Below are 22,174 nucleotides of genomic sequence, written 5' to 3'. Positions count from 1 at the left end.
GACCTGTAAACTTGGGGTGAAAAAGTAGGAACGCTGTTGCAGTTACTCAGTGATTTAAGGCAGAAGAGTAGTTAATTTGTTTCAGCCAGTCAAAGGGATGAAAGAAACAGAGGAAAGAAGTTGCTGCCATTTCTAGTTTGCAACCTGCAGTATATTTTGTGCATGTTCTTGGTAGGTATTTATGGAAGGAGCCATTTTCAGGCAGAGAGAAGCACTAGTGGTACCTCAGTAGGGAAAAGCACCTTCAGGCAGGCTGCTGTGGGAGGTGTGCATTGAGGAGCTCAAGCGCCTACACTTGCACTGCTTGAATGCTTGGTTGCACACAGAAGATCTGCTAAACTGGATCAGCCTCTCTCTTTAGCCTGCCTTTCTTTACCAAGGGCTCATCTTCACCTGAGGATAGCCATGCTGCGCTGAGCTGCATGGGGTTCCTCCTCCTGGCATGCAGCACCTGACCACCATCTTGTAGGCCCAGCAACCACCAGTGGCCTGGCTGTCCAGGGGTGACAAGTCCTGAGATGGTGAAATCTAACTCCCTCTTGTGCGGTGTGCACCCTATTGACACCCTATGGCATGTTGGCCTTATCTGCTTCACACCTTGCTCATGCTTCTGGCATGTCCGTGCTCACCACAAGCGGGAAAACAGCGTGTGTGTGTAGGCCAAAACCGGACAGCAGCCTGTCTGTGGTGGCTGCTACTTCCATGGACAAAAGGCTGACCATATGACCAACATCGGCCTTCTCGGGGTCTTGTTTCACGTACAACTATCTGGTCAGCTGTGCCTCTCCATTTTAGGATCCTCTGTGGCTGGCCTCTGTGCTCACTCATATTTCCGAAGACCCAAGCCCATGGCAGGGCAGTGTCCAGGATCACTGCATGACTCACGCTGGAGCTGACAAGTGTTGGAGAAGTCAGCGTGCCAACAGGGAAGCTTGCAAAGTAGTGAAAAGAAAACATTTCTGGTGGGGTGTGTCTTAAACTGTGCTCCTCTCAGGGCAGAACGCCAGGAGCCGCTGCTCTCTGGAAAATTTGCAAAAAAATTTGGAAAATCCTCTGTTCTCTTCTGGAGGTAGATGCCTAAAGTCTTCATGCTTTCCTCCCTTCAGTATTTTTGAAGTATTTTGTTGGTTTGGGTAGATCAATAGCCAGCTCATGTAGCCAGGTGGCAAAAGGCTGATCCTTGCTCCAGACATCTCAGCACCTTCCACCTCCCCAAGGAAAATGTGACTTGGAGTGCTCACACTTCTGTAGAAGCTCCTCTTTTCATGGCATTGCTAAAGACTAAGAACAAGAGAGAAAGAGAGCATCGGTGACCCAGGGACAGTGTCTCCAGTGTGCTCCAGCCCTTCCCCTTGAGCATGCCTCAGATCCTGACTCCCCCAGACAAACTCACCAGTTGTATCCATGGGTTTCCAGAGGCAAGTTTGCTCTTCTGCTCTTTCTCCTCCTCAACAGACATTTATTTATCCCACGTGAAAGGTATAGGCTTCATAAGGGGACTGTGCCTTACTGGAGGAAGACAGTAAAGTGCACCTGGCCATTGTGGCACATTCCTGGGCAGGGGCTGGACATCGCCTTTGGACTGGGCCCTGTTGGTGGGACAAGCAGAGGAGCACCCAGCCTGAGGCTCATGTGAGATAAGAGACTGTTCCCCGCACTGCTCAGCATCATTGAGGCAGGAGCACATCAGGGAGTGCTTAGAAGCAGAACATGAAGACCCTGAAGAATACAAGCTTGGGAGATACTAGCATATTCAAAGTGAAACTGCTACATCAATTTTGGGGAAAGGAAAAGCTACAGAAACAGTTCATCTATTGTTCGCAAGTAGCTTTTGGTATCAGGAAGTAAAAATTAAATACAGTGAAACCAATAAATATTTGCACAATGTTAGGTTAGGCCACCACAGCAAGTGAGAAAGAAACATTTTGTTGTACTGAGCCATGCGACGGGGCAATTGTATCCCTAAGTCTAAAAGACACAAACAAATGATTTATAAAAGATAGAGGAGAAAATACCATGTTATCTGCTGGAATTGCTGCAAGGTCATGAAAGCAATTTGCAGAAATAGCCACAACTCACCAAGAAATACCATCTGCACCATTCCATCCATAGCAGAAGAAAACTGGCATGGGCAGAGCATCAAGTTTAAAGCACTGAGTGCATTGCCTGCCTTCTTCTGCCCCGTGGCCTAGCAAAGCACTCTTCATGTCCACTGAAATCAAGAGCTGAGATCAATTAACACTTACCTGAACACTTTGGCAGCTTGCAAAATTAGATACCATGGGATTTTTAATTTTCATGTTTTACCCATGCTGCACAGGTTACCTGCCACTCTTGCATGAGAGCAAGCTGCAGAAAGAAGAGGCAGAAGTATTTCTGGTACACTCTGGAGCATTCCCACTGTGGCTCCAGCAATGTGTATTTTGTTTTTATAACAGCACCTCTCACTGTGGTATCTTTGCACTCTCCAAGAGGTAATCTCTGAGAGTAAATATGTCTGCTCCTCTGAGTTGCCCAGATTGGATTTGTCTTTTAATTCCATGTTCTGGTGGGATTGCTTATGTAACGGGCTTTTTCTCTTCCTTAAACTAAGGTTATAATTCCATGGTATGAAGAATTAGACAAACATTTCATATCATAAAACTACAGCCCGTGGGCGTGATGGGCTTTGGGCCAGCATCTCTGAACAGACAAATGTTTTTTGTCATTTTGAAGAGTTAGGAAATCAGACAGATCACACAGAGATGAGAAGTAGTAAATGTGTTTCATTAAAAAATGTTTTTTCAAGATGGTTTCAACAAAAATATTGAATATTGGAAATATTGCTATTATACCTTTTTCAGCATTGCAAATTTAGGCCAGAGGGTCTGTTTTTCAGGAGTAAGGAGTTGGGGATGGAAACAAGTGAATAAAGAGCTTCCCAAAAATTCCAAATAAGCATTTATTTCTTAGACAAACAATTTAACATACACATTGATGAAGATGATGATTGGCCAGAGTACAATAAACAAATAAACAAATAAAAAACCCAAACCATACATTTTTTTTTTTTTTTAAATCTTTGCATGCCCAACTTTGAAAGAGACACATATGCATAATGTCATTTTTGTGTCTTGTTTTGGGGCAATTTACCAGGGAGTGACAAAAACTACCCATGGGCAATCTGGTGAGCTTCCCTCTCTGATTCTTCTCAGAAGGGCTCATTAGATGGGCCAAAAAGGTCAATACACTCAAGAGAGCATCGTCTTGCTATAGGTCTGGGCATTGCCTGAAGAGTCTGAATGGGAGCAGCTCCTCGCTAAAAGAGGGATGCCCCATAAGTCCTGGAAGGATGTTTTCTTCTAGTTTATATTTTCTTTTACCTTGGGCACAAATGGTGAAATCAGCACAAACCAGACAATTCCACTCACAGATATACTGCCCTGGCCAGCCCTGCAAATTCAGGCCTTGGGTTCAGGGCAGAGGGTCTCTATAGCTTTCATCTCCTTGATGGCTTTGACACCAGACGTCCTGCTTGGTTTGGACCAGGGCTGGTGGAGCACTTGGTATAGTGAGACAGCATCACCCCCTAGAAAGAGCCAAGCCAAAGGGGTATGTGAGCACATTTTGAGCAGTGTGAATGTCTCTTTCAGAGCAGGGAGACACACTGCTGGCAGTGCTTGGTCATGCATTTGGGACACCAAGGTAGAGGCTGAGCGCAGCCCTGGCAGGGCAACCACAGCTTGGGAGGTAATGCCAGATTCCTGCATTTTCATCCTGGCTCTGGCAGGTTTGCTGTGAGGCCACAGACTGGTCATTTCTGTCTTTTTGCCTTCATTTGCCCACCTGGGAGAACTAAAAGTCAGGCTTTGAGGATTAGTTATTCAATAAATTACGGTGTGCTTTGCGTATGAAGCACATGATTTAGGCATTCCTGTGGCTGTGGCCTGCGCTGTCATTAAAAGCCCAGGAGTGGTTGTACGACAACAGGTGAGTGTATTTTGGCAGCCACAGTTTCACAGATGCATCAGGTTGCAAACAGAATTTAATGTGATTTCAAATACACTATTTGAAAATGTTACGAGCTCTCCCATTTGTTTGGATTAGCATAAGCTCTCTGCTCTTCTTCCCCTCATCTCATTTCCCGCATGTTTAAACTGCAAATACAGCTGAATTTAAATGTAATCCTCATGTCTTACCAACTCATCTTCACCGAAAAAAGCACATCATTAAGAAAAAGTAGTGTACGGGGGACTAGCCCCCTAGTTCCAAATACGATGCAGGTTTGCCACAGCTAAAAGCAAAAACTGTGCTAGTGATTGCTAGTGATTTACATTTATCCCCTTAATACAATCAATTGGCATCAAAGAGCCTGCAGATGCAGAAGAATCTAGGTTCAGGTTTATCAAAGCATTTCTGTAATTTTGGGATGCCTTAGCTCATAAACACTCATTACATGTAAGCAGACCCGCTGCCTGAAGAAAACGTGCAGTTTAATCTATTATTGATTACTTTTACAATCTTCAAAAGCATCCGGAGTGTGTCTCAGGGCAGAAATGGAGAAGCTGAGCACGCAGTGCTTACCCTGGGGAGCTGCTGGTGCAAATTCCACCTGCGAAGTACCACGAGGTTGATCCAAACCCAGCGAGCCTAGGAGAGGAGAAAGGGCGTTACAGCGTACCCCTATCCACAATCACAAGTGGTGTGCAGTAAAACAACATAGCTGGAGGAGTGTCTGGGACCTGAACAAACTCATCACCAGGAAGCTCTACAGACAACCCTGGAAAACAGTCTAGCTGTGGCACGCTTTGTCCCAGTACAGCTTTGGGAAGCACAGCCAGGTAACACCAACCGGACTGGACAGTGATTTACGGAGTGAGTGACTGCAACACAGGAGACTGAAAATCACTTTTCAGGAAGGCTTCTTCCCAGAAGGAAGATGTAAGCACTGAAATCTTTAGAAAAAACTCTTTACTTCCTAGAATTCGGCCACTCAGATTCCTTTCAGTTTCTGCCTGCCCTGCCTTGGAGGAGACTGAAGAGACTGTCACTGGAAGCACAGAAATGTGTGTAGTTTGGCCAAGACCAGCTCTTTTAGTAAAGGAAGAAAGAAGCAAGGCACCAAGAGTGGCCTGGTGCAGCTTTCATGCTATGGCGAGGTGGACTTTTAAGGGTCAGGGAAATCTTTGGCATAGCTCAGAGACGTCAGAGAGGCCACTCTGAGTCAGACTGCGGATCAGTCTGGCCCAGTGTCGAGCCTCTTACCATGGTCACAGTGGACGTGTAAGCAAGAGTACCCGAACAGGTTAGGCGTGCTTTTCCGGAATATTCCCCCAGCCTTTGAAAATCTGTGGCTCCTGACCCAGAAGAGTTGTTCTGGTATTTAAATGCCTGTGGTGGATGTTTGCGAATTTACACAGTTGCTTTTGGTCTAATGTGAATATTTTTCCCCAAAGAACCTTTTCCTTTGACCAGCTCTGAGCTGGCCACCCTCTGGTTTCACCAGGTCCTGGCGGGATGCCAGGCTTACCTGAGACAAGCAGCAGTCATTGCCCACCTTCCTTCCCACATCGCTTGGTGGATCTCTAGCACATCCATCCTTGGACATGTCCTTCCCTTGGCTGGAAACTCCAGAGCTCTGCGGCTGCCCCTGGTGTGAAAGCTGCTCCACACCTTCCAAGGCCATTCCCCAGGGTCAGGTCCCTGATGGTTGCCTGATGGGCACAGCAAGGATCTTTTCTTCTTTCCCCAGTGTGTCCATCCCGTGAGGTGAACGTCAGAGGGCTGACGTTGCCCAGATTCCCTGTGGTGAGCCTCACTCTTACAAACTGCTCAGCCTCACTGCTGGCTCATGCTGCCAGCTGCCAGCTGGTCCCCTGGCCTCGCCCCACCTCTTTCCTCCCAGCACTTTTTCAACATTGCTGCTTTCTACACACCTCTAGCCCCATCAAACAGCTACATGTTTATCCTTTTTTTTTCCTCGTTGTATTATCTTGTATTGTCCAGGTCGAATTTTATTACTATATCCTCCAGATAAGGCTACTGCCTGCATGATAGAGTCTTTGCCTCCTACTATAAGATTAGCTGCAAATTTAATTTGGCAGCTATTCATCCCCTCTCAATACCTACCATTAACAACAATAAAAGTAGAATTCAACAACCAAGATTCCCAGCACCCTTCGGGTACCTGTCCTTACTTCGGTAGATGGTTGTTGATAGTTTGGTTTTATCTATTTACAGTCCTCCAAGTAGTGTTCAGTATACAGAGCATCTCCCTGACACGCTATTAATCACCTTCTTTGAAACGACTGTAGAAAAGATATTGGGCTGTGAGCCAGCACTTTCGGGATCATGTTAACGGTTTGCTGTCGTATTTCAGTCACTTGGGCTGGGCGAAATAACCCAAGATGTCCCTCCCTCAGGGTATTAAGTAAAGATTGCAGCTCCTGCGATAAGGGAAGATTCTGACAAACATTAATCTGCAGGGAGCTGCTGGGTGGGAAAGAAGGGGTGAGAGCATCGCCAAACATCCTTTTCTCGCACACAGGGTGCTTTGTGTCGGCACATGAACACTTGGTGAGGAACCCCATTTCCCCAGCATCCTCTCATTTCTGCAGATATCGGGGTGCATTTGGGTGGTTTTCAGCATCCAGAGTTTTCAGTTGATGCAGAATTAGAAAATCCTCAATTAAACAACAGAAGGCATATTATCCTGTCTCCTTTCATCAGCTTGGTATCCATCAACTACAGCTGGCACAAACCAATTATCCCTGTGGCAACCGCAGCTTTTGACAGCTCTTGACACAGACCATTTTCAACTTGCAGGCACCCCCGTGCTGTCTTTGTGCTTTTGCAGCTTATCCATGGCTACACTGAGCACCTTCTTTTCTTTGGGGGAGAACTTCTGGACCTCTGCAGCGATGGCAGTGAGTGGCCGTGCAGTGTAGAAGCTGGCCATCATGTTCAGGAACAAGGAGGTGTCCATCAGATTTAGGCTGATGCTCCAACTTCCTTACAGTGCCTGTCATTCCCTGCAGCCCAGTGCTGCCAGGATTGGTGATGGACACCCTGAGATAAGCAGCCCTCCAGCTGTACAGAAGGACTACAACACACGTCCTGCCATGCAGGCTCTGGGAGACAGGAGATTGTCTCTGGCTACCTACAAATCACAGTGATCATCTGCAGGAGCAGCACGCAGAGGCAGCAGAAACCTGTTGCAACACCTGAGAGGAGGAAAACGAATAATACTGAGAGGTCTTTCAAGGCAGCAGCACCATTTCATGGCTAATTAGAGGGCTGGAGGCATTTCCTGGGCTAGTGACCCAACTGGCTCTGCTTCATGGAAATGAGCTGTAGGTGACCGGGAGCTCGGATACTGGGCTGGGTGCCTCTGCCCTGCTCAAGACCAATGCCAGCAGCCTGGCCACTGCTTCCTGTACAAGGATGCTCGTGGCTGAAAGGCAGATTCAATGTTTTCCTCAGTTTGATCCACTTATCCTTCTCCAAGAACACAAGCCAAAATCCGTTGACTTGCACAGGCTTCCTAGTTTATTGGAATGATGCACAGATGAAATGGTCCTAAATGCCTTAATTTATAAAAAATATTACTTATTTTCCATCTGTTTCATTCTGTGGCTGATCTAATGAAAACGTAAAGCATGTAGTAGACCATGATCACTACCTAAGAATAAAAAACTATATTTTTCTTTGCAATATTCTGCACAGAATTTTAATCCAAATCGCCTCTCATGGAAATCAACGAGTATTTTAGAAGTGAGATAGGAGTATCCACAGCAGGGTCTCTCAACACTTTTCAATTACCTCAATACATACAGATCTGGGTTGTAAAACTAGGTTTCTTCTTAGCTTTGCATATTTTTCTCCCTCCTTTGTACGCAGACCTTTGTTGCCGTCATTTCTGGATAAACCCACAATATGGAGGTTGTAAAGGAATCAGTATACACATTGGCAAAGAGTCAAGAGTCTGATTTCACCCCTCCCCCCACTTTCTTTTTTTTTTTTTTTTGGTACAGAATACCAAGTCTGTGGAGTAGGAGAACAATATGGCAGGGGGGTTGGAGTTAGATGATCTTTAAGGTTCCTTCCAAGGCAAGCCATTCATTCTATGAATGTGCTCAAATTCCTGGAGTTAAAAGGAGATGTCTAAGAACTTGAGGTTGATATCCTCTGTGTTGCATTAGGGACTGTTTTCTGAAAAGATCTTTTAGAGGAGTTTTTCCCTAAGTGCCTCCAGGTATACTTAACTGGAATGACCTTTTAAAAATAGTCTCTTCTGCAAGAAGATAACATTTATAAAATTCTGCTTTTAAAATATACGAACTTTTGCAAAGTCTTAAGGCACCATGGAATGTTTGGATACCTCTTTAAGACACTGGTGAAATTAGGCTCTATAATTTTAGCCACTGGAGGGCTCCCCAATTTTTTAATTATTTTAGTAGGACATGCAATACGAAAGAATGGGAGCGGGAACTAAATCAGGGTGGTCACTACCACAATCTCTACAAATACTAAATTTTATGCAAACTCCGGGTATTCTGTTGTGTATTCCTCAATCAAAATACTAGAGGAAAACCATTTTAATATTTTTGATAGAATAAGAGCTGGCTAACCAGCAAGACTGGGTGTAACTGGCTAGTTTTATAAACAAAAATATTAGAAAATTTAAAGTTTTGGGCCTTGGTAACGTCACACAATCAGGCCAATTCTCCACAGGTTTTACTTTAAAGAATTATTCATCTGAAGTTAATATCTCATTTCCTTTCAGACAGCTCTTGGAGTAGTGTATGTGTGTAGGGGGGTGGCCATGCTCTCCGAGTGTCTTCAAGAGATGTCTGATGGGGCAGGGTGTTTGAAAGCATGCCCTGATGGGGGCCTTACTTCATTGTGGAAAACAGCAACAAGCTGACTGACAAGCTCTTCAGAGACAACTGGTCAGAAAGTCTTGAACGCTTTTTTAATACTTATCTACATTTCAACACTGAAGATGGTTGCTCATGGCCAGATCAGGCTGCAGCATGGAACAAAGCCTACTCCTGTGTCCTGCCCTGGCCGTCGTGCTCTGAGCACCCAACTAACCACCTTCCAAGATCCTATTTTTCACTAAAGGAGATGCTTTCCTTTAAACAGAAGAAAGAAAACAGAGTGAAGAGAAGAGAGGAGAGATCCCCATCCTGTTTTTCCAGCTGTGGAGCTGTTCCAGACCGCGCAAGGCACAGACTCCTGCAGTCACACATATTCCAACAGCTTTGTTGTTATATAGGCAATACTGAGCTGGCACTGACATGTTTCACCACGTTCTGGATGCATAGTCCATCCAAGACACTAACTGGAAGTTTGGCTCCAGCTTCACAGATTTGAGCCACAAAAAAGAAGCAGAATCTTCCCAAATAATGATACTTCCCAAATAATGCCTGCTGTGGTCAAGGGACTTGCTGGTTGCCCCACCTTGTCTGTGGCTCATCTCATCAAAGACCTGGTGATGTACCTCTTGCCAGAGCTCTCTCTGCACTTGTGGTCCCAAAAGAATGAGAGGCCAATAACCCTTTATGGGTGAATACAGGAGGACACATGATGGACATGCCTGTCCCACCAGCAACCATTTTGTCAGAACTAGCCTTGAATGACTTTTAAATACAGCACTGCAAACCTCTCCATCCTATGGACCTGATGGTTGTGGTACCTTGATGCAGAGCCACCCCTTGTCTGGTTCTTACCAAGGTGAGCAGTAGTTTCAGACTCTTTAACAGGCATATTTGCTCCTAATAAAATATTAACCCGGATGAAGGGCTGGTAAAATATTTAAATAACAGACATTCCTCTACTCTTTGGCTTCCCAGTTGGCACAAATCGCTGCCATGGTTTGGAATCTGATCAAACATGTTTCATAGGTACAAAGAGCCTAATTTATAAAGAAGGATTAATCCTTTTACAAGACCAGGCTGGCTGGAATTTCTCTTTCCCTTCTTCATGTTGCAAGGCGCTCAAACATTTTTCTTCATAGAGCTTTTGTGGAGAATTTTTCGACCAAGACTTAGAACATTTTGAGGCCGCGTGCTTTAATTCAGAGTCCCAGAGGCTGAAAATTCCTATTTATCCAGAAGGCAAGCATTGCTTTGCCCTTGGCATTGTACACATCTTTGCAGTAACTGTTCAGCATATCTCAGACTTGACCCATAGGAGTGCAGGAAAAGCCAGAGGTGTCCCTGAGACCAGAAGAGATGATGAGCAAAGGTGCAAGGTCATGCCAAATGTAGCGCAGCTACCTAGAGCTGGTGCAAATGGAATTCCCTCAGGACATGGGAAGCAAAGTGAACAGAAGCAAGAGGAGCACGTGGTGACCTTCACCTCACGTAATGGAGGCTGGCCTACCTGTTTGTCCCACGGTGATGAAGGCCGCCCTTCAATTACAGGTGGTATGGAACAGCGTTGCTTTTTGTTTTAAATGTGCTGCCCTATCATTTCCCTTCAGTACTCTGTGAGAAGCTGTGAATTACCATTTCCTATGCTTATTTCTTCCACCTTTTCTGAGCATGAAAGCTTCTGTAACATTTCCCTCACTTCTCCGTCAAGAATCCTCATAAATTTTGTATGTCCTCACCAACACTGAGAAAACACAACTGCAATTTTAACTCTGCACTTTGGGACTAGAGTTTGGGATTGATTGCTTCCTCTTACCTGGCTTATCTCCTTCCTCAAATTACCATTTCTCACTTGAAATGGGAGCTAGCTGACTTCAGAATAAAGCTGTGTTAAGCTAGTATGCTCACGTACAGAGGCACCGTCCATGTGCTGCAGGCTCTTTTGTCTCAAAAACCAGAGACAGGTTGTAGGAGAGGGGAAACGACCTCGGAAACCTGTGAGAGACAACTTGCTGGAGCGAGCTGTGGAAGGTGCTGTGGATCTCGACCTATCTGTTGCAGAACCCTCTCCAGACAGGCTCACACCCCTTGCACGAGCTGGGCTCCCTGCTGTCATGCCTCACCCTAGGACCCACACCAGCTCGGCAGGGAGCTCCTCCTGCCCTGCACCTCAGGCACAGGCAGGAAGGTGTGGAAGGTGGAGGTGGAAGTCCCTGTGTTTGCCCCATCCTGGTACTGCTGGCTGACTGGTAGCAGACACCTTACCTTACACTGAGATGTAAAATCACCCTGCAATGCCTTAGCAGAAGCTGTTTGCTGCAGCTAAGTCTGAGTCTTCTGCTGTGCTTTGAAGATGCCCTTTTCATTCACTCTGGAAGCAAAAACAGTTGGCACCAAAGAAACCACTTCAAACTGACTCTGCTACCTGAAAGGGGAAGTTTTCACCTCATCAGAGGAAACTGCCTACCCATCTTGCCCTGTTGTTCTGGAGCAAGCCCCATGTCCCACTTCATTCCTCATTTTAGTCATCACTGCAGCAGCACTGCAAACACACAGGCACAGGGAACCACCTTCCAGACACACGTGTTGATCATCAGCTAAATATATTAATTTAAACAACAATTTGGCATTAGAGCTGTCATGGAACTTTAAAATCATTAAGTGTTCAATTATTTCCTAGAAAAGCTTTGAAGTGGTGCTTTTAAATTCAGCTCTCCAGCTGCTATCAGTGAGCTGCAGAATAGGACATTTGCATACCCCTGGCTTGGCTGCTGGCAGACTTCCTGTCTATTATTTTATTGGGTCTAGATGCAGATTGTGGCAATAATGTAAAGGTTTGTCAAAGTGTTTTTTTACTGTTTGGATTTAAATTTACATTACAAATGCCTCTTAAAAAAGATCCACTTAATCTCAGCTTGGCCTGTTGCCTAGGATTTTTTTTTTTTTGCGTGGTGTTTAATATTAAATATAGCTCTTGAAGATTTCTTTATTTGCTGAAGTGTTTGTAATTATTTCTGTTTTCATCACAGTTTGAAATTTGTTATTTCATGAATACACAGGTTAGGATGAGACTCTTTCTCTGTTTCATGCAAAAATCACCATCATTGTGTTAATCGCTGAAGAGCTATTTCTAATGCATTAAGCCTGCAGAAGACGAGAAAGGGAGAACTGAAAGGTTTCTGTAAGAATGCCTCAAGAAATGGCAGAAACACGATATAGCTTTCAAACACAGACAAGGCTTCATTCTTTCTGTCTCGTTTGATAAAAAAATGAACTACATAGTGAATGCTGTAGCTTCGTGTTACTCCTGTCAAATCTTTAGTAAGTGGGTGTCCAGGGAATTAGATCATAAGCAGAGGGAACGTTCCTCCCATTTGAAAGGTTTCTCATTGTGATTATTAATTTAACCATTGACTTTAAGAAGGCAAAATAGGCTGTTTTCAAAGGGATTCACTAAAATGAGATCTGCCTGACCCTTTGCAGGCTATTATGAGAGACACCTATCCTACGTATCAATGGAAATATCCAGAGAGAATACATGTAATATAATTATTCATAAAAGAGAGCTAAATCACTGAGCAGTTACACATCACTTAGGCTGAAAATATCTTCAATTAAGGTGGGAATGAAGTAATATTGCATTTTATGAAAGTTCTCATCAATAAACCTGACACATGCCAGCTCCCATTTAATAACATATTTTACTTCTAATAATTCTCCTTTTTTTTTTTTTTTTTTCCTGGTTCAAGAAATGTAGAAAAGGGCTCAACTGCTCACAGAAGTGAAATATGGTTTTAGGAGGAATTTAAGGTCTTGTGTTTCAGAGCGCAGCAAAATCCCCAGCTGAGGAGGCTGAGATGCATTTTCCCACGTTTAAAGGAGCACCAGCATCACTGGGATGCATCATCACTGGACACTGGAGAAGGGACAAGAGGGAACATTTGTTAAAACCAGCCTGCAACAGGTGAGCTGGCAAGACAAGGCTACTAAATCCTGCTCTGTGTGTGTGGCAGGGATGCGCTGGACATCTTCCCACCCCCAGCACCTGGGTCTCAGTGTCTGCAGCACGGAGAGGAGCCAGGCTGGGAAGGCAACCAAGAACACCAAGCAGCAATTCCCACGGCAAGCCTCGCTCAATCCAACCACACACAAGCACTCCTCAGTCAGGAAACAGAGAGGATGCAGCTCCTGATAGGCAGCTCTAACAGAAGTGTAATCGGAGGAAAAAGCAAAGCCATCTAGCAGCTGCAACTGCAAGGCTGCAAAAGCAGCAGCGTGGACAGCAGCAGCAAGACACCTGGATTTCCACGTCAGTATCTCTCCTTCCACTATTTTCCCCAGTGAAAGGGTGAAAACTGTGATTCAGACATTTGGGTGCCTAGTGCCATTTCGGGCACCCTAAGGTTGCAGAGGTCTACACAGCGTGGATAGATCCCCAGCAACTCTGCTCCTCTGGAGCAGCAGCTGGAAGCCAGGTAGGCAGCAGAAACATCTCAGGAGGTATCACACCCCCAGGTTAGGCAACTGACTCCCACCCCAGCTGGCATTGCGTCTGTGGCTCACCAAGGCCAAGAACTGCAGGGACCTCTGGCTCTGAACAGCCTTTGAAAAAAGTCAAGAAAATAAGCGTGCTTGAATAAGCTCAAGGAAATCCCGAGAGATGCACAAATCTAGAATTAAAGTAATAAAAGGTAAAATCTAACAAATTATTGTCAAAAATTAAGTCTCGCTACTCTAAGTTTAGTTTCTATAAACACACACATACAAATAGTGTATAAATATGTTTGTAAAAAGAAATAAAAATAAAAAATCTAATGTATTTTTAAAGCAAAATAGAATGTTAACATATTGTAAGAAATAACACTTTAAATCAGTCGGGTGCTCTTTGAATGTGAAATACAACAAATTCCACATTGCAAACACTTTCACTGAGGTGTTTTCTGATGCACCTAATCAGTGTTGTCTTTCCAGGAGACACCCTGGTGGTTTGGCAAGCCGTGTGGCAGGAATGCTTTTGTTGACTATTGTTCTGACCATTTCTTTATGCATTGTGGTATGATGGCCCCAAGTACAGCCTGGCCTTGCTCATCTCACAGGAACAAAATTACTTTGTAGTCCCAAAAACAGTGCTGGGAAGTTTATTAGGGTTTTAAGGTATAGAAACAGTGGAAGTGAAACTTAAGCTGTTCTTGCTCTGTTGCTTAAACATATATTCACATTGTTACTCTCTGTTGATTATTGCCCACCTGAATCCTGCTGTTATTTCATAATACAACAGTTTTCTCCATGCTCATTAAAACAAACAAACAAACAAATAAAACAAACAAACAAACAATTGAAGCAAGGGGGACTAAAGAAGTTGCAAATTAGTACTGATGAAAGCTTAATAGGACAGAGGACATACCAATAAGTCTGTCCTCTCTCTCCCACGATGTGCTCCAGCAGAGAAATAGTCTGACCCTCCAAACTTCAATCTATCATGCAGGAATTGTTTCTGACTATAAACTGCCCAGAAAGCCTTAAGTTTAACTCTATTATATACAGGCAGGGTACCAGACTTCAGGAATGTGTTGAGTTCTTAAAGAGGTCCTGTTTGCAACAGCTCAAAAAGTTTAGGCAGAATAGATTCACACTGAGTGTTTTATGGGAATTTACATTGAATTTAGTATGGCATCTGTAATGAAACTAACCAAAAAGGTAAAGAAAAGTAATTTTTTTTTCTCATCAAAATGAAATGCTCAAACATGACTCGTGAGATTATTAAGAATCAAGCCAATGTTTCCCAGAAATCTTAAATAGAGTAAAAGTTCAAATTTTTGCCTTTTGGTTGCAATTTATAATGACTTTTTCATGCTAAAATGTCAGGACTGTCCTTGGAAAAGATGTCCAGGCTCCCAGCAAGTTCTTCTATTGTACTCTTCATATATACTTCCAGTCTCCTGTGCTAAACAAACACAATTATCTTTATTGACTGTGCTCTCATTGGTATGACCAGGTTCAGCTGTTCATGAGCCACTTAGAAAGTGTAAGTTGTCTCTGAGCAGAGGCAATGGCTTTCCTCGGTCAATCATTGCACCCAATCTTCATGAAGGCAGAAGAAGCAATTTCAGTGTTATGTTTCTTAAATAACTTTAGGAAGCTTTATGATCTGCAAATGTACAGTCACCTCTTTTTTATGCAGCCTCCGGATACAACTGTAACAGATATACCTGTATTTATTGATGTGCAAACTTCCTTTAAAATACTCCTAGGCACCTCCTGCCAGCCCCCTCCATCTCTGCTCTCACTTATGTTCACGTGGCTTGGAACAAACAGTCCTGATTTCTCTGGTGCTGTGGGATATGGTAAATGAAGTGTGAATGTGATTTTGCACCGAATGCTAGAGTCCATAAAAGTAATGACCTAATGCACAGTGTTTATAAGTGCTTATACCTTAGAAATACCATAAACCTTCACAGAGATAAATGGCAAAAGCCCGCAAGGACTGAGGCTTGTGTGTTGCAACACGCATTTCTAGACAGCAAGGGCGCAGAAACGGGGCTGCTGTAAGACCAGCTGGGAAGTCCTGGAGAAGTATGAGGACAAGTATGACGTGCTGCATGAGCTCTGGCCTGAGTGGGTTTCAAGAGCATTATCTCAGCTGCAGGCACAGGCAGCACGGGGCACGTTGCACATCTGACCTGCCTGCAAGCACCACAGGCAGAGGGTGGCTGCCCGCAGCCTCTGGGCCTCTGCAGCCAGAGTGACTGCTGCCCCTGCCGCCAGTCTCCCAGGGGTTTCTGGACAAAGCTTCCGGATACTCCGAATTCTGCTCAGTTTGTGACCGGACACACGCGGGTCAATTCAGGCAAGTGTAACCCTTCAGAGCTGAAAACCAAACAGAGGCCTTGCCTCCAGTCTGCTGGCAGAAGGTGGTGAAGGCAGCCGTGCACACGCTCTTGTGTCACTGACCCGCTGTGTCCGGGGCGAGGAGAAGCCTCAGCCTCAGCTTCTGAGCCTGGCAGCTCTCACCTGGGGCTCAAATGACCAAAAGCTGAAATGTAGTAGCTATTTTTTCATGCCCAGGGCACACTCAGAAGTTCCCATATGAGCTCGGATATCATTCCTTTAGGTTTGACTCAAAACCCTACACAAACACATAGCATTCATTATATGTAGCGGGAGAGTGCAGTCCTGTAACTGATTTTATGGTAAAGGAGACAATTAATAGGAACACTAAAACAACTCTTAAAAATCTCATAAAGCAAAGGAAGATTGAAAAGTTTCAGTGATAATACCAATGCAATTCTCATTTAACTATATAAGAACAGAGAAATTACCTGTAAAGGACAATGAACGGTTTGCTGCACACTAGAAAGTCTTGATAATGGAAGATTTTGTTAACTTTTCTTACGTTATCTGTATAGAATGCTACTCGGGCTTTTAGTGGAAATAAGAGTTTACCCTGAGTTTGCTCTGATACAGCTAATAGTATCTCCTGTTGGTGTGGTATGTTTGCTAGGTATTTTCCACTGAATACACACACTCAGTGTTTTCTACCTTTACATTTAGAAGTTTTAGGGAAAAATGCAATGTCCTATAAAATGGTACCATCAGATTTCTGACTGCATTGGAGTTCACCCTGTTAACAGTGAAGTGTATTTGTTTGAGGCTGGTGACTGCCGACATTATTCATTTATTATCTCTCAGCAGATTTGTTCACACTATCACGGATTGCACAGGAATGCCCGTTTTACATTTTCTGAGAGACTGCATTTTTGTTTCAGCATACCTATACATACTGTCAGGCACCCAGAGCCAGCTGGAATTTTCTTTCACATCAGTGCATTTTCCTTTGTTCCTTTATGTACGAAAAAATGAGGTCCAAGGAAGGCCCAGGCAGGGACTTATCAAATTGCTGCCTACTGTTGGGTCCCCACTGTAACAGTCCCTGGTCTCAGTGCTGCTTCAGTCCCTGCTTTTTTCCCCAGGTACTGAGGAAAGCAGGAGCAAAGACCGGTGCCTGGTGCTGCTCAGAGCTTTTGTGACCTGTTCTAACCTCCAGCGTACGTGTCACCAAGAGGTGGGCTGCTGACAGGTCACGTGTAGAGAAGGTACTTGGAGCAATCTTCATTTTAAATTAAGTTTTTTTTTCTTCCCGTAATTACCAATTACCATAACAAAGAAACTGAAGGGGCTGATCTGATTTGTATTGAGAACAGTTTTGTTTCCACCTTTTTTCTCCTGTCTTGGGAGTAAAACGTGCAAAGTACCAGGGAAGAAACTTTCTAATAAATTATTTAAATATAACTAAGCATTTGAAGGACTACCTATATATCTATGCGTACATATATATATAGGAAAGCACAGAAAATCTTGAAACTGACAGGTAATATTTGACTTACCTTACAATTAAACATCCTACTGAAAAGTGGCATGCCGTGTCATCTTCCCTTCCTGTGTTTTGGCATCATAACTTCTCTTACCCTCAGTTGCCTGCCCCTGCCAATCAAGCTAATGAACGAAACTCTGGAGTTGCCCAGAGAATCCTAATCCTTGTATCCCTTGACTCGGTGTAGGAGCAGGGACACTTGCACTCTGCGACTTTTTTCAGGTTTTATCCCAATTATTATAATGGCAGTAATGTCAAAGTCCTAAAAGTATAGATGAGGTAATACCTGCCTCTTCTTGTTCTTGTGTTTAGCTTCTGATCAAGGCTGTTCCCGCTTTCCACCCTGACTCCTCCTAGGACTTATCTAAAAAAGCCCACGCGCTGTGGAGCTGCTGTATGCTGCACCCTGCCTCCAGCTGTGGTTTTCTAGAAGTGTCGCATCCATCATGTGGAGCACACGGTAACCACACAAGTCACACATGGTAAAAATGATGTGGCCGTGCAGGATCAGCTTCCTATGTGGTGCTACTGACCTGGGCTCTCTGTAGGATCAGGATCCTTGGAGCTCCTGGTGCCTCTACCAAGCCGAGCACACTCCATAAATATTGAACACTTAAGCTGTAACAGCCCTCCAAATCTAGACAGATTTTTCAGGAAGAAGAAAGGAAAGGATATACCTGGAGAAACATGAGCATACCTGCAGTTTTTGTATGCTGCAGTTCTGCTGGTTTCCTTCTTTCTCCCTTATCCCATCAACCTGCATCAATGATTTATTTATTTATTTATTTTCTATCACTGACTTTTCCATCTTAGTACTTAGGTCATTTTAGGCTTCTGAACCAGTTTCCTTTTTTCTAACACCCAATGTAACTTCAAAGCATTCAATTAGGCTTTTGTCCCTACTTCCTCCTATACCTTGCCAGCTCATTGTTTGTTCAATGCTTTTCTAACTTCTCCCTGATGCCCCACTCTTCCCTGCTGCTTCTTATATCGGCAGTGCCCTCCTGGCAAATTAACTGCCTCCATGCACCTTACCTTTCCACTCCCCACTCCAATTGTTGCAAAGCCACTTGCTTTAGGATATATTCCAGTAATACAAACAGTGTCTTCTTTGCTCCTCAGCATTATACCTCTCGGGCTTCCTTCAATCAAAATGTGTCTAGGGGAAAAAGCTTCTATTCCCTGCTCTGTGTGCTTTAGTCAGTAAAGCTCCAACCTGCACCTGTTTAAAGAAGATTAAGTAATTCTTACATGGGCATCAAGAGCATAGTTCTTCATAGAAATAGGCAACAGGCACTACAAAGTTGGTAGCTAACCCTGCATTTGCATTAATGGGAAAGTGAGCTTAAATGGATGAGTGATAAATACTTACTGCTCTGTAATGAACTCTGGCTAAAGTGGGATTTACTTTTTTTTTCTACACTAATGTGCCTGTGCTGACCACCTGAGAATGAAATTTTGACTGGGTGTCGGTATATTTGTACCAAACTCTGTCTTCTTGCCTGTCTGCACATACTCATTCTGAGACAGCTAACTTCTGTAAAATAAGTTATGAAAATAGGGGAAATGCATAAAGTTTGTTTTGCACAAAGGATTAAAAAGGAAAATAAGAAAGGTATTTTTTTACAATCTTCGTCAATTTAGCCCGGTTTTCTTTCGAAGGTTCTCATTAACTAGTAACCACATTTGAAAGCAATCTAATTAAGAAACATTCATAAAAAGGGAGGAGTGAGATGGCTTTGAAACAGTTGGTAATTGTTAATGTTTTTTTTACAAGCACATTCTAAGTCTGCTTCATTTGCCACAGCTGCAGAGTTGCAATGAACTGCTTTGACTTTTATATATGAAGCAATCCTACCTTCTACTCTTTCATAGGTGGTGAACAATCCATTCTCATTTATATTGGTGCCTAATCAGCAGTCCATCTGCATGGTCAAGTGGCTGTTCCTTTTTCACTTGATAGCTACATACGTTTTAGTTATGAGCAAGATGGCCTTTCTGAGATTTGAGACCAAGAGCTTGCAGAGATATTGTGCAATTAAGCACTTTATCTGCTTTAGACAAAGGGGATTTGGGTCTTACCCTGAAGCCTACATTTCTGTGTTTCTGCAATTCTTTATTGCTTTTACTGTTCTTCCCAGGCTACTTTCACTTTGATTTCTCAAATAATTCTACTCTTCTTCTCAGTTATTTTCCTCCTTTCTTTCTGCTGTGTCCTATTCTCTGCGCTTACCAGCTATCAGCCCTATACTCTCCCACCTAGTCTTGGAGTCTTCTTTGGGGCACAACACTCAGGAACATAATTAGGAGGGAAAATTATGTATTTGTGATGACAGCTGGAAGTCACCTGTTTTGCAATTGCTGTGTCTGTTTGATGTCACCTCAAGATCACCATCACATTTATGTAGTTTTTTTTGGTCAGTTTTGTGTGTGTGTTAGAAAGCATATTGTGCAGAGTTTGGAAGATGTTATAAAACCACCCTAAATCAGATCTTGTGAGACAGTAGGTCCATTTGTGACAGAGTGACTGGGCTCTCGATTTCTGGTAGTCCTTTAGTGACTCCATGTTAAATTAGATGGACTCAGAAGGACACTCTATACTTCTTTTGAAAGAATTTCTGATATTTAGAGCCACTTTCCTTTAGTAGAAGATTGTTCTATTTTAGGGACAACATTTTAGTATTTTCCAGGATTTGTTACTCACCTCCTTTCAGCAGCAGCCCAGAGTTGGAAAAAACAAATCTCTCTGTAGGGGGAACATAGCAAAAGGAATTTCTCACGCATCCCTTGTGTATAGCATCTGAGCAAAATATGAAAAAGCAGTTGGAAGAATGCTGTTTGCTCTTCTATGGTCTAACCCAAACATATCTACCAAATTGGCCATCAAAATAGATAGCATTCTCATGAAGTATATATGAAACAATAGCGGTATATAGTTATTCTGTAAGACTATCCCAAGGAAGAGCTTCAATTAGATGAAACAGAAACTTTCCATGGAAAGGTTCTGTAACTCAGTATATTCATCTAGAAGGTTTCCCAAGACCAGAATTGATTCAGGATGGTGAAAGACTGAAATTCATACCAACCAGTGCTCATTGATTAAAACATTCCTCTGAGATGCAGAGGACCTCTTACCTCTTTTCAGAGTAGTAAATAATTAGTTGAATATATAAAATCGGATAGCTACCGTAAGAAGAGAAAGCTACTTCCTCAGAAATTTGGTTGTCCAAGAAGCTTCCTGAGTCATGGGAAGCACAGTCTGACTTATTCGTGTTACCATCACGTTCAGCTGATTTCTGTCCACAGAGTGATTTCCAGAATATTGTTTGTTCTCAGGTGGAGATGCTCGTACTTTCTTATCTAAGTTCTCTTTTCTAAGTAAGCTGGTTTTCTTTTCCTTCTGTTCACAATGGAAAGTTTCAAGCTCTCAATTTTTTCAACAAAGTAAAGTTCCTCAGTTTTCTGGCCTGAACAAAGTTATACCTATGTAAATGTCTAAAACTACAAGAATGCTGTATTTTGCTGGTGTATCGTTGTACAAGGCTGAATCTATCAAACGTGAATAGTGTAACTATATTTTTTACAGATGGGTTTGAAGTGGGATTTCTATTTTTTCATAATACTGAGGATATTTTACTCTTTGCTATTCCCCATTACTCAAAACATTTTTACATACCGTGTTCCATTCATTCTCTGGCCAGGATGAAATTTACTGATAATGAGATTAAAGACTACACAATCCTTCTCACAGTTGGTGCTCCCAGCTCCACATGTGGCCCTGGGACGTATGTCCAGAAAGAGAGATCTTTTAGCCAGCACACACTCATATGCTTGCCAAGATATTGAAAGCATAAATGGGAGAATCTGTTTGAAAATAAACTGTATTAAAGTCATTTCTGGGAGAAAAGAAAACAAAAACAAAAAACCACCACCCTGCAATATTAGGGGCAAACACATTCCAAGAGCTAATCAGGCTTTGGCTGTGATGCATTTGGTAGGTATTCTCTTACTTGTCTAAGATCTCCATGCAGTTGCAAATCTATTAACCAAACCTTTGTTGTCAGTGTTAGCATGAACAGACGTAGGCATGAAGTGGGGTAAAATGAGTTGCTGACATTCAGACACTGACCTATCATCCAAAAACGTGCCTCTCCCTCAGTCTGATTTGTAGTCGTCACACAATTCAGAGGTAAATAGCACCTGTGGTGAACACTGAATCCAGCCAGCAGGAGCAAAGAGTGTTTATTATATCAGCATATTTGCTGAGGTTGTTCCAGCAAAACCAGATAAATGAGTTCGGTTTTCCTATGTGAGCCCTCTGTTGAGGTTCTGCCTTCAATGGAGCATACGTGCTCCTAAAGCCCTGAATTATTATGATGAACCTACATGATCTGTTGCATTTGAAAATTAGTATTTAAGTGTATTGACTGGTTGATAGTTACATCACAGACGGATCCTAGGTCCAATTTTGACAATGGGAACTGAAAACAAATAAAGGATGGTTTGATTCGTTTCATAAAGCTGCCATCTTAAACAGTATTTGTGTTTTTGTTTTCATAGGAGAGGAAAAAGCCATGCCATACTGGAGTGGAAGTCTCCATCCTCTGTTTCAGAGATCTAAGGTGAAGAATGCTAAAGCAAGAGCACATCTTACCAGGCACTAGCTTTGTGCATAAAGCCTACCCCAGTTAGCAGCAAAAATCATGGTTCCGTATCTGAGCAGTTAGCAGCAGACAGCAGTTTTCTATGTGTTTTAACATGGAAGCAAAATTTAAAGAGATACATGTCATACCTACTTGTACACACATACACCCATCACTATAAGAATTGATTTCTGTTTTCTAAACACTGTATTTAAAACAAGCAAATGGAACTATGACATAACTATGGGGTGGCTGAGCCAACAGCATACCAGAAAAGCAGTAGAATATCTTAATTCTCAGTT

General features: G+C 43.2%; 1 protein-coding gene across 5 annotated transcripts; it reads right to left on the bottom strand.

Annotated features, from left to right (window-relative positions):
• Positions 1-2,897: 2,897 nt before the first annotated feature.
• On the bottom strand, positions 2,898-21,599 carry LOC310893580 (uncharacterized protein). 5 transcript variants are annotated; one of them, XR_014579103.1, is made up of 5 exons: positions 18,265-21,599; positions 17,763-17,906; positions 11,124-12,774; positions 4,564-4,629; positions 2,898-3,568 (listed from the first exon to the last, which is right to left on the bottom strand). XR_014579103.1 is itself a non-coding variant. In XM_083822760.1 (3 exons), the coding sequence occupies exons 1-3, from the start codon at positions 5,663-5,665 to the stop codon at positions 3,479-3,481; spliced, it is 312 nt and encodes a 103-aa protein (XP_083678886.1). In that variant the 5' UTR covers positions 5,666-11,106; the 3' UTR covers positions 2,898-3,478. The 5 variants fall into 5 exon arrangements, 1 of the variants encoding a protein (XP_083678886.1); XR_014579104.1 differs by having other exon boundaries at positions 18,481-21,599; XR_014579102.1 differs by lacking the exon at positions 17,763-17,906 and having other exon boundaries at positions 17,927-21,599.
• Positions 21,600-22,174: the final 575 nt, after the last annotated feature.

The sequence above is a fragment of the Anser anser genome (assembly GCF_964211835.1).
Source record: "Anser anser genome assembly, chromosome: 2".
Classification (NCBI taxonomy): Eukaryota; Metazoa; Chordata; class Aves; order Anseriformes; family Anatidae; genus Anser; species Anser anser.
Note: the sequence above shows the minus strand (reverse complement) of the source record. Positions and strands in the feature narration are given on the sequence as shown.